The following is an 11,244-nucleotide window of genomic DNA, read 5'->3' as shown; positions in this document are numbered from 1 at the left end:
CTTTAGCTATTACACCTCCCGCATAAAAGTACAATAATTATATGTGACACTTTGAGATAAAATTATTTCAAGTTTCAAAAGTACACCTAAACAAATGAAAAGTATCAACAAGAATACTGTGGGTGAAAACTCAAATTTGCTATTATTTATTCCAAGTAAATTTCTTTCAAAAATGTGAAAATATATCAGACATTTCCAGACAAAATTGTGATACACGCTGGCAATAAATTCATTTATATCTGCATAGTTGATGAAAGAAAACTCAATTTGATAGTTTCTAATCAATATGACAATGTAGAATTTATTTTGATGGTGAAATTTTATTTTTCGAGCGAACGCTATTATATTTCATAAAGCTGCCTGAGCACAACAAATGTACTCAACACAGATAACAAAAACTTAAAAAACATGTCCTCACTTTGCACAGTTTTTAGTCACTGGTTCACTGTTTTTCCCGCTCACTATAGTTTAAAGCCGTTTGAGATACATCACCTCCAACAATTTTCTTTGACAGTTAATCCTCATTATAAAAAGGTTCTGCTTACAAAGAGCTTATTTCCCAAATCTCATTTGATACTTTGTGTTTCTTTATTTTATTTTTGCCGTAAAGAGGTATAAAAAGAAGCCAGAACCAGCGACCTTGTTATATCGACAGTCGACTGTACACTGTCTTTCAAGTTCATCTCCCCTCATTTATAAGTAAAATACTCGGTCTTTAAAAAGGAAATGTTTGTACACTGTATAAATTAATAGTACATGTACATCTAAGATCATTGACTATTTATGGACTCCTTTCCGCATCATTGCCATTTTCTCTTTACGTTTCTTGATGTGTTTTGGCGTCTTGGTTTGTCTGTTTTCTCTCTTCTCTTCCTTGACAGCTTTCTTCCTTTCCTGATGATATAAGAAGTCAAAAACAATTTTCAAGAATTCCAGTAAAGGGACACTGTCATCATGATCAAACCAAATTACCGTAGACCTTTTCGCAAATGCCCATTGCTCAAGCACTAACTGTTGAATGAGGTGTATGCTGGTCTAGCGAGCGAGCTTGATCGCTAGCATGACTAGCATAGACCTCATTCCATGCATATTGCGCGGGTACCAAGTATTTGTGATAAGGTCCACGTACTTCTTACAAAGTAAGTTTTTTTGGTAATTAAGTTTTAGAGTATTTACCAATCTATGACCCTTCTTCTAACTGCTGGGCCCAACTTCATAAAGCTGCTAAGGCACTAAAATAAGCTAAGCAAAACAAAGTTATGCTATCCATAATAAGATGACCAGCCAAAATACCATGTCACATCTACAGTTTGTGACTAGTATCCAGCTCATTGTTGCTCAGCAGGGATTTTTTAAGGATCTTCTGCTAAGCAACTCTATGTAATTGGGCCTAGGAATGTGATGACATCATGTAATGTATTCTACCTTTTTAGAGTTAGGTGACTCATCCCGTGGTCGATGGTGAACTTTGGTGCCGCTCTGATCCTCCGCGGATTCTTGGTCTTTCTCCATCATGTTGTCTTCTTCTTCACCTTCCGAGTCCATACGATCATCTAACAGAGTCTATCAAATAAAATTGACCAACTTTGTGTCAACAGAATGTTGCATGTGTTTAAAGAAATGCTTTTCAAGGAGAATATTACTTGAAACTGTGACGACGCTAAATAGAAACAATAATTTTTTACAAGCTCTCTCTCTCTCAGAAAGCACTTCATATTTGGTGCGTTAATGGCTCAGATTCATTAAGAAGCATAAACATTTGCTAAGCACAACCAAATCAAGCTTAGCAGATACGGGGTTACCAGACAATATGCCATGAAGTTACAACTGTCAGTTCAATCTTTTAAAAGCTTTTAGTCGATGATTAATATTAATGGATGTTCAACGTTCGAGGCAAAGAATTTTGGGAAAAGAACAGAAAAAAATAAACTTACTTTTGTTGTGTCACCTTGGTTCTCCAGTCCAGTCAGTTTCTGGTAATAAATCTGGCAAAACAAAAATGAACAAAGGAAGATGATGTTGACGTACATATAGACCTTCTTGCATACATCTTTTATAAATTACGCTTACACATCAAATATTTGCTATTTTCTTAGTGGCAGTCTAGCCCACTTGATTGAAACTCTGGTGTTGTGGCCAAGTCCAAATCTAAAATGCGACGCCTAATCCTACGTTGTAATTGAATTATTGCAAGCAATGAGTCAAGCGCGCTAAAATTATGCACATAAAAGAACCAAGAAAACCCATTCTTGGAGATTGAGGGTCACAGGCAATAAATCTAACCCAACCTCTTTTCCAATAGACAAGACTACTCTGTCAATCTTCTTGAGAGGAAGATAAAACAACATATTGTTTGGCCGTACAGGAGGAAGAGCTTTGCTTGAGGAAAAAAACTGAGGGTCTCTTCAATTTTCTTATTATTTTGTATCTCACCTCATCTGTCTGTCCTTCTTGAACCTTCAAGATGTCTTTCTCATAGTCATCTACATCATCAAGGTTACGAGGGATAAAGACTGCCTTGAATACCTGTCAATAAAAAGAGGCAACAGACATTAAGTGACAACAGCATCCTCAGGAGAAACTTCTGGGGAAAATGGAAAAGGGATGTTGCTAGGCCAACTTTAATGGTGGGCTGCTAATCCAATATTATCAAAGTCCACCAACGGCGAGCGGATCAACAAAATTATTAATGTTTAATTAAGGAGCCATCAAGTGCAAGCTTCAGGCATGATGTCAGGTTTCCAAACTGTTCATGTTATGAAGCCATGCAATAAGTTGATGGCCTTTTGACTGTGTTCATTCTCTGTAACATTTGATGCTCCTTATCATTAGCTGTGTCTTAGATCAATGCACAATGGACAATAAGTTTGATTTTTCAAGGGGAAATTTGTGCTGAGCGATACAGTGTATTTTGCTCAGAGCGCTGGGCTAAAATATTTGAGTCCTGGGTAGTTCTGCCCAGCACCCCCCACCATGGCTACAAGTTCAATACTGCTGAGAATGTTAGTTTTTTTACCTCCTCATCAATCTTCTCTTGCTCTGTTTGTTGCTGTTCAGATCTCTCCGATGCTATATCCATTGCCTATAATTAACAAAATAATTACACAAGATTACATAACTGAAGAAAAAACAAATTTTACACTGGAAAAGTTATGGAGGTAGGTCAAATCTTGCAGCCACTATGGGCATTTTGGGACAATCCACTTGTGGCTGCTGTAGACCCATTGCATATGACGCCACATTCTCAAAAAGGAGGCAGATCATTGGAATAGCTGTTCTCTGTGCATAAAAGCGTGGGCGTGACCTCAGCATACCTGTAGCGTTTCGCCTTATGCAAGGGGGAGCTATTGATTTCTTAGACAATATAGAACGCGCATCTGAACAATGCGCATAATTTTGGGTGTCAACTCTATTTTGTGCATATTTGTATACGATTTTGACACCCAAAATGACACCCCGGATAGGCACATCTGAGTACGCTGCACGTCTATTGTCTCAAAAGGATAAAACTGATGTTTGAAGATCTTACCCTCTCAAGATAATCGTCGATATTTTCATTGGTGATGTTGGGGTCTGTTACAAAATCAAACATCTCTCGTACAGTCATCGTACACACTTCATTCTTCCGGAAATAGTCTGCAAAATTGAAACAAATGATTATACTTAAATCTTGCCTTGAATTTGTATTAAATAATTAATTTGCAAAATGTTGTTCTTAAAGAAATCATCTTTGTTTTAACAGCAAATTTACCACTAACTGAGAAACACACACATGGTTTGTGGTAGGGAAGCAACAATAATTGATGTGAGTTAAAGCCATTGGACCCTTTCGGTTCAGAAAAAAAATAAAAGTTCACAGATTTACAAATAACTTACAGGGTTTACAGAAGGCAATGGTGAAATATTAGTCCATGAAATGCTTTACTTTTTGAGAAAACAGCACAACAATTTTAATTTCTCGTTGACGAGAATTACGGATTTATTTTTAACACATGTCATGACACGGCGAAACGCGCGGAAACAAGGGTGGGGTTTTCCATTGAATTCTCCCAACTCCGATGACCGATTGAGCCTAAATTTTCACAGGTTTGTTATTTGATATAGAAGTTGTGGTACACAAAGTGACGGCCTTGGACAACACTGTTTACTAAAAGGGTCCAATGGCTTTAAAGGAAATTGTAAAGCCATAAAATTTGTGCAACAGATACAAATCTGAAAAGTAACTGCCCCACTTGAATTTGTATATTTGAAGTTTGTGAGTTAGTTCTGAGAATGATTCTTACCTGTAATATTCGTGCAGTCTTTCCTCAGAAACTCCAAAGCATGAGGATGATCATGTTCAACGGACTGAGACACATCAATCACATATAATTGACCATCACAGAAACTGCAGGCAGAAATATTTCAGAACTGTGAAACACATGGTATTGTATTTGTGACACAAAACGAGTTCACTATTATAACTGAAAGTTTGTTTGGTTTGAAGTCCATCTCAAGAAATACTGTATTTACTCACAGCATGTTGAACTCGCTGAGATCAGCGTGGACGAGGCGTGCATCTTGATACATCTGTCGTACCATCTGAATGCAATCCAAGTAAAGCTCCCTGGCTTTGCTCTCTGATATCGAGACATCCTTCAGCAATGGTGCCGGCCTAAATATAGAAAAAGCAATGAAGAAATCAGGATGAATCAAACACACTTTACATTTTAAATTTTGGTTTTCTTTGTACCAATTCAAGATTAATTTTCCTTTTCTTTAATTTAAATCAGTGGCCAAACTGCAGAGAGCACAACCTCCAGGACAGTGAGGTCTAGCACCAGGATAGAGCCACACGGGAGTAAGTAAACAACAAATCATTCAAGAAGTGCCTAAGGCACTTTTTGGATACTTACCATCCATCTGTTCCTATGAAGTCCATAACAAGAACATGTCCACGCAGCAAATGTGGCTCAGGACACTGTATCCCAGCAGAATGGATTCTAATAATTGAACCAAAAAAATCTGGTGTTACCGCAAATCGAAAATACATAATACCAAGTCGAGCTTAAATATTAAGTTAATGAATGGGTCAATATATGACAGAAGTTCTTTACCTTATAAGATTTCTCATTTCTTTCTCTGCCCATGTTCTCACCATCTTACGAGGGTTTCGCTTGCAGTAACCATGACGAAATCTATAATACACACACAAAATATTAATGAATACATTTGCACACAGACACAAATCTGGAGACTGCTACAAAACTAGTTTTTGCGCTGTAACAGTACACAAAATCCGTGAATGACATTTCTTTTTAACTTACCGAAATTCTCCGGCAACATATTTGTCTCTGTCTTTGAATGTCAAAATTGATGTCTTGTAAATCTATAATTGAAATAGAAAGTTTCATAAATTTTAAATTGTGAGCAAGATTTCAACACAGATTTCATTAACTTTGTATATTAACTATTACAGTTTGGTACAACAAAAGCCAGACCTCTCTATGACGTTGTGCAGGCTTTCTGTGCAGATCAAGCTAGGAACAGGTTTACAGTTTGAACAAGTGTATTAATGACCCTTTAAACTTGGCCACACAGCTAGAATTATTGATAGAGTGTGGAGTTCAACATCCTAGAGCCTTTAATTGAAAATGCTCTGTCTCCTGATTTTCAGGTGGTTTGGAGAATGTAAAGGTTACCTTGGCAACGCAAGTTGCTCTTTGTTGCCCTGGTTTCTAATGAGCTCGAAATGTACATGGGAGACATACCAGAAACACATTTGTACATGTTTAAGCTGTTTTCTATACTATTCATTTCTCTACGGGCAATGTAGAATCATGACTTCAGTACCTTAATAGCTCGATGGAGACCCGTTTTAGTTGTGGCGTGGTAGACGTTGGCTTCCTTCCCTGTGCTAATACAGCCATTTATTTCACTGATGAAGTTACGACTCAAGAGCTTGAAAATAATCATCCTCGTCCGCGGATCTAGCACCTAGAAAAATAATTAATTCAATAGAGTTCTTTATTTGGGTCTTTATGAAACAATAGAAGTACTGTAACCATTAAGCATAATAATTCTGAAAATATGTTAATACGAAAAGAATACAATGCATGAATGAGGAAGACCCAATCCACATTCTTGGCATGGATAGAGGTTGCATTGCATTCGAACTGTGGACCAAATAAGTAAAAAGTAGCGAAGCTGGTTTCAAGGACAGTTCTTTGATGATTTGGTGACGAGTACATTGTACAAACCGTCATGATTTCATTAAATCATGGAGAATACACCAGGCATGCAACTGCAGTTTGTCCACACAAGAGGAAAGTGCCCAGCATTTTCAATAGCTTAGAGGCAATCAGCTGACCCAGTGAAAACATGCATTAATTTAAAAAATATTAGTTATAAGACATGCTTTTAAAGGAACACGTTGCCTTGGATCGGACAAGTTGGTCTATAAAAAGTGTTTGAAACCATTTATTATGAAATGCATATGGTTGGTTAGAAAGATGTTTTAAAAGTAGAATATAATGATCCACACAAGTATCACTCAAAATTGCACGGTTTTCATTTTACGTCCCAGACTAGCACGGTCGGCCATTTATGGATAAATGGCCGACCGTGTTAGTCGACGAGGTAAAAAGAAAACCGTGCAATTTTGAGTGATACTTGTGTGGATTATTATATTCTACTTTTACAACATCTTTCTAGCCATATCGATTTGATAACAAACGGTTACCAGAACGCTTTTCAAAGACCAACTCGATCGATCCAAGGCAACGTGTTCCTTTAAACAGTTCATTAAGGATCCAACAATTCCAAAAAGAACAGCTTTTTTTGTTCAACACATATCAGTGAAAGATTAGACAGAGTTATAATCATTTTTATATCAGAACTTACTTGTTCCATCGTAGCTCTGTCTGCCTTATCCTTTACACGAACTCTGTAGGTCAAACAAATCAAAAATAAGATTAAAATAGGAAATCTGTAAATCTCACTTATCAAACCTCCATCTTTGGTTTTCCTGTCCAAATCACTGCAGTGATGAATATTCATTACCTGTCAGACTCTGATTTCTTATTGGAGCGGTTCATCTGATTTGTAGCACTGTCCGGTAGCCCTCGAGGACCCTCGTATTTCTCTATCGTTATCTTGTTGGCAAATTTCGTCAAAGACTTCTCTTGGGGCTGTTTAAAAATTGTAGAGAGATAAATGTGATTGAAAGAGGAGCATTGTCATTTGTGTTTTTGGTTTTATTGACATAATACAGAAGTTACAAATAAAGAGGTTTTCAACTAGTGGTTTAATCCCAACGAGGCCTGGTTCTTGATAATTTTACCGAGACGAAGTCGAGGCAAATTATCAAGAACCAGGCCTCGTGGCACAATTGTCTCGGCTGTTGCTCTCGACCAATAGGAATGAAGAAACTGTCTTATGAGCACAGGTGCAAACTCGCGTGTCACGCCCATGTTTCAACACTTTTTACTGGTCATAAACAAAGGTTTATACACACCCACGTGATGCGCTCTCCACCAATAGGAATAGCGAAACTGTCTGAGGTATTTATGAATGTTTGTTAAAAAAAGTTGAGAATGTTAAAAAGTTTACATACCTGGTAGTTCGATAGTTTTTTTCCCTTCTGACTGTTTGCTTGGGATGCATTTGGTTGCTAAACAATATAAGTGAACAGAAACAAAACAAATAAGTTTTGAAGGAAGGGGATAGCTAGAGTTTTATAAAAATGAATGGCAGGGCAAAGCAAAAGGTGAAGATGGTGAAAGAATTGAGGGTGGTAAACATGGCAACAAAGTTTAACATGGTTTGATAATAACTAGTTCTTATCGGGCTCCTATAACGATAACCGCATCAATGCACTTTACATATGGTCCTGAACATTTGGGCTCAGCTCATTTGGAGTATACAGCCCGGGCTGCAGTGGCGCTTCACAGGCTTTTTCAAACACAATATCAACCTCTACCCTCGCAGGTACCCATTTATACCCCTGGTGAATAGATGATGAAGAGGCCTTTCCGCTGGAGAAAATAACATTGGTTCTGGTTTAATGTTAATGAACACAATCTCACCTGTGAGGAGTTTGAACGAGATGCATTGAATCTTTTTGTGAAATCTGTAAAAGTAAATAAAAATTCATGTTTATAATATTTTAATCTTCCAGTTCAACAAGGTTAGGAAGGTGAAAAACACACAAAATCTTACTACTATATTATGCTATTTTCTACTAAAAACTGCAAGATTTTTTGACAGAAATTTGTTCCTATTTTGATCCCAACCTGTTGTTTGCTCATCCCAGGCCCATAGCTCATCGTCACTTTCTTCATCAAATTCATCTTCATCTTTCTCTGTCATCATCTGTGCAACTGAAAATATAAGATCAAGTAGGGTTTTAAATACAAGCAAATCTCCAGTAAACCTCAGAATTAAGATAAAATATGCTTCACAACAAAATATGTTTCTTTCTCTTCTAAAATTTTCTATTAATAGTACATACAACTTTGGCATTATTCATATTAAATTCTAGAATTTCACAGTCCAGATTTCCTTTTAACTTACTTTTATCTTCAATGGTCCTGCCCTTCTCGATTTCTTGTGGACTTAGAACACTAGTTTTATTCTTTGAAGACTCCCTTTAGGCAAGAAAATACGAAACAAAATTACTACAAACATACATGATAGTACTAGCCTTGGGTTTTACGTTTTGTCAGCTCCAACAAAGCTACACTAACATTGGCAAAACAGGTTTCTTGTTGTAGGTAACACAATACAAAAGCAATGTGTCTTACCAAAATGCATTGTATAACTTTTTCAGTGTTCATCTACACATATGTAGATAAGTTCCTAAGTAATACTTATGAAACGTTTCTCAATCTGAAAGTAAAAGTGCTTTTCACAAGGATGCACAACCTTTACATGTTTATTCGTGACTCAAACACAAAAACAATAGCACCTTATTCAGAAATAACATTCATGGGATGTGAAATTATTGTTATATTGTTTTGATAATCTTGAACATGGAGGTAAAGTGTACTTTTCTACTAAACTAACATTCTGCATCCATATATCATGGTTTTGAAACCTTCATACTCAGTTGCAGTTTGTTCGGAACAGCTCTGGCTCCATGGTTAAACCGAACTAGTAAAGACGCTTTCAACCAATGACTGAAGCTCAAATATGTCTGTGGTCAAAGTCAGGTTGCCAGAATGCATCCCAAACTTCATTGTTTCTCCTGAAGATGAGCAGAGTATACTGTTCAAAATGTCGAGACCCAACCAGCTCTTTTCAGAGTCAACACTCACACTAAGAGATTTACACACGATTGTACCTGCAAGTTCACTATTTGTTTATACTATAAATTATAGTTTCTTCTTATTCATTATTACCATCAAACGACAACCTAGTACAAGCATTGAACTTTGCACTGTAATTTTCCTCTGGTAAGAGGCATCTCTATGAGGAAAATGTCAAACTGTAAAGGAACCTTGCACGGCAATTGCCTTGGGTTACTTCAAGGCCTGCATGTACAATTACACAGTCTTTACAACACAATGTAAAGTCTTGATTCCAAGACACTTTGAACAACGAAAAGCTGTGTAGTCACAAACAAATGTAGTCATGAAAACCTTGATCACCCCACGAACCACTTACTGCCAGACAGCGCTATCACTCCTGAACATGGGGGTGATAGCACTGTCTAGCAGTCGATCCCCCAAAAATTTTTCCTGCACGATCGACCCATCGCACAAATCTATTCCTGCACAATCGGTAGATCGCGCAAAGCCTTTCCTGCATGATCCGCTAATCTCGCAAAAAAATACTTGTAGCTCAATCGGTCAATCACGCAAAGATGTTCATTGCGCGATCGACCGATCGTTGCTTGATCGACCGATTGTTGCCCGATCGACCGATTGCTGCGCGACCAATCTTTTAATAGCGCAGCGATCCGGTAGATGGACCGAACACGCCCAACACATATTCGTGACTACACAGAGAGCTGGAGAGCTTGAAACCAACACAGCATACTGAAATCTCAAAAAGGTAACAGCAACATCAATAATTTCTTACATCTTGAGAATGCTGGAGACTTCATCCACCACATCTGCATCATCAAACTGCCCTGATGGAACAGCCTGATCTACAGATGATGATACTCCTCCCCCATCTTTATCATGTTCTACTCGTTGAGCCATTCCTTGAAACCGTGGTATGAGATGTCTTCCTTCTGCCAAGTAATGAATAGCTTTGCAACCGAGTCAATCAATCAACCTGGAGTGGACGAATCATGGAAATTAGGTGTGAAAGTTGTGGGCCTTGATCATGGACTTGAAACTATAAATGAACAAATCAAAACAATATCTTTCCTTCATCCAAACCGATACCAAACCTAAGAAAAAAATACACGCACTTTCTCAATTAATCTTAGTAAATCAAGGTTCAAAGCATGGTTGAAGTAAACATTTTTTTTTAATTAAACAACTTGCACTCACACACACAAACAGCATAAACATGGCGGAGTTCCATGTCACTGCGAGTCAAAACCGGCCCAGTTTTGACATTGTTTACAAACTGTTATTTTATTTAATAATTTATTAAGAATCAATATAAAATAAACCAGTCAATATACGTAAACAACATCCAGTCCACAGCTATTCACCCCAACAATAACAGTCAACACACTGACTGATGCAGTTCCATTAATTTTTTGACAAAAAAGACCAATGACAGTCACACCACCATGATCTGGATCACCATGTCAGGTGGAGCCATGGTCACACACACCACATCACACACACACACACACAGTACGAGAATTTCACTCACCGTCAACCACAAGAACAAATGTAGAATACTAGTGGTGGCGAGGTCGTAAAATTTGTCCCAAGAATCCACTATGAATGTATTAACAAACCAACTCAGATCGCAACATAATTGATATTACACCACAGGTTGAAACTCGAGTTTTATTTATCAACCAAAAAGGCCATACGCCAAAATCAAAACACATGCACATCGCCGATGGTTGTGAAATCTCACTCCCAACTCGACCCAGAAAAGTTGGTATTCCACTATAAAGGCATCAGGGGTTCGATGTATAATACGAGGTTGGATTTATAGGCTGATACTTTGGAATAGTGTCGCTTTCATAGAACGCATTGACGCCAGGAGACCAGATTCAAATGCGTAGTTTCGCGATGACGTCACATCTCCCAAGCGTTAAAGCAGCACGCTCGGGAATGGTTATGGCCA

General features: G+C 37.7%; 1 protein-coding gene across 1 annotated transcript; it reads right to left on the bottom strand.

Annotated features, from left to right (window-relative positions):
- Window positions 1-126: 126 nt before the first annotated feature.
- Window positions 127-11,008, bottom strand: LOC139952221 (serine/threonine-protein kinase RIO1-like). Its single transcript, XM_071951281.1, has 20 exons — window positions 10,819-11,008; window positions 10,063-10,263; window positions 8,554-8,627; window positions 8,274-8,360; window positions 8,067-8,110; window positions 7,595-7,651; window positions 7,042-7,169; window positions 6,883-6,925; window positions 5,833-5,976; window positions 5,307-5,368; window positions 5,097-5,177; window positions 4,896-4,982; window positions 4,517-4,654; window positions 4,284-4,387; window positions 3,530-3,636; window positions 3,017-3,082; window positions 2,434-2,526; window positions 1,935-1,985; window positions 1,426-1,563; window positions 127-894 (listed from the first exon to the last, which is right to left on the bottom strand). Exons 2-20 carry the CDS (start codon window positions 10,185-10,187, stop codon window positions 778-780), a joined length of 1,746 nt encoding a protein of 581 aa, XP_071807382.1. The 5' UTR covers window positions 10,188-10,263; window positions 10,819-11,008; the 3' UTR covers window positions 127-777.
- Between the last annotated feature and the right edge of the window lie 236 nt (window positions 11,009-11,244).

This window comes from Asterias amurensis, chromosome 20 (genome assembly GCF_032118995.1).
Source record: "Asterias amurensis chromosome 20, ASM3211899v1".
Taxonomy (NCBI): domain Eukaryota; kingdom Metazoa; phylum Echinodermata; class Asteroidea; order Forcipulatida; family Asteriidae; genus Asterias; species Asterias amurensis.
This window is presented reverse-complemented; position numbering and strand designations above follow the sequence as displayed.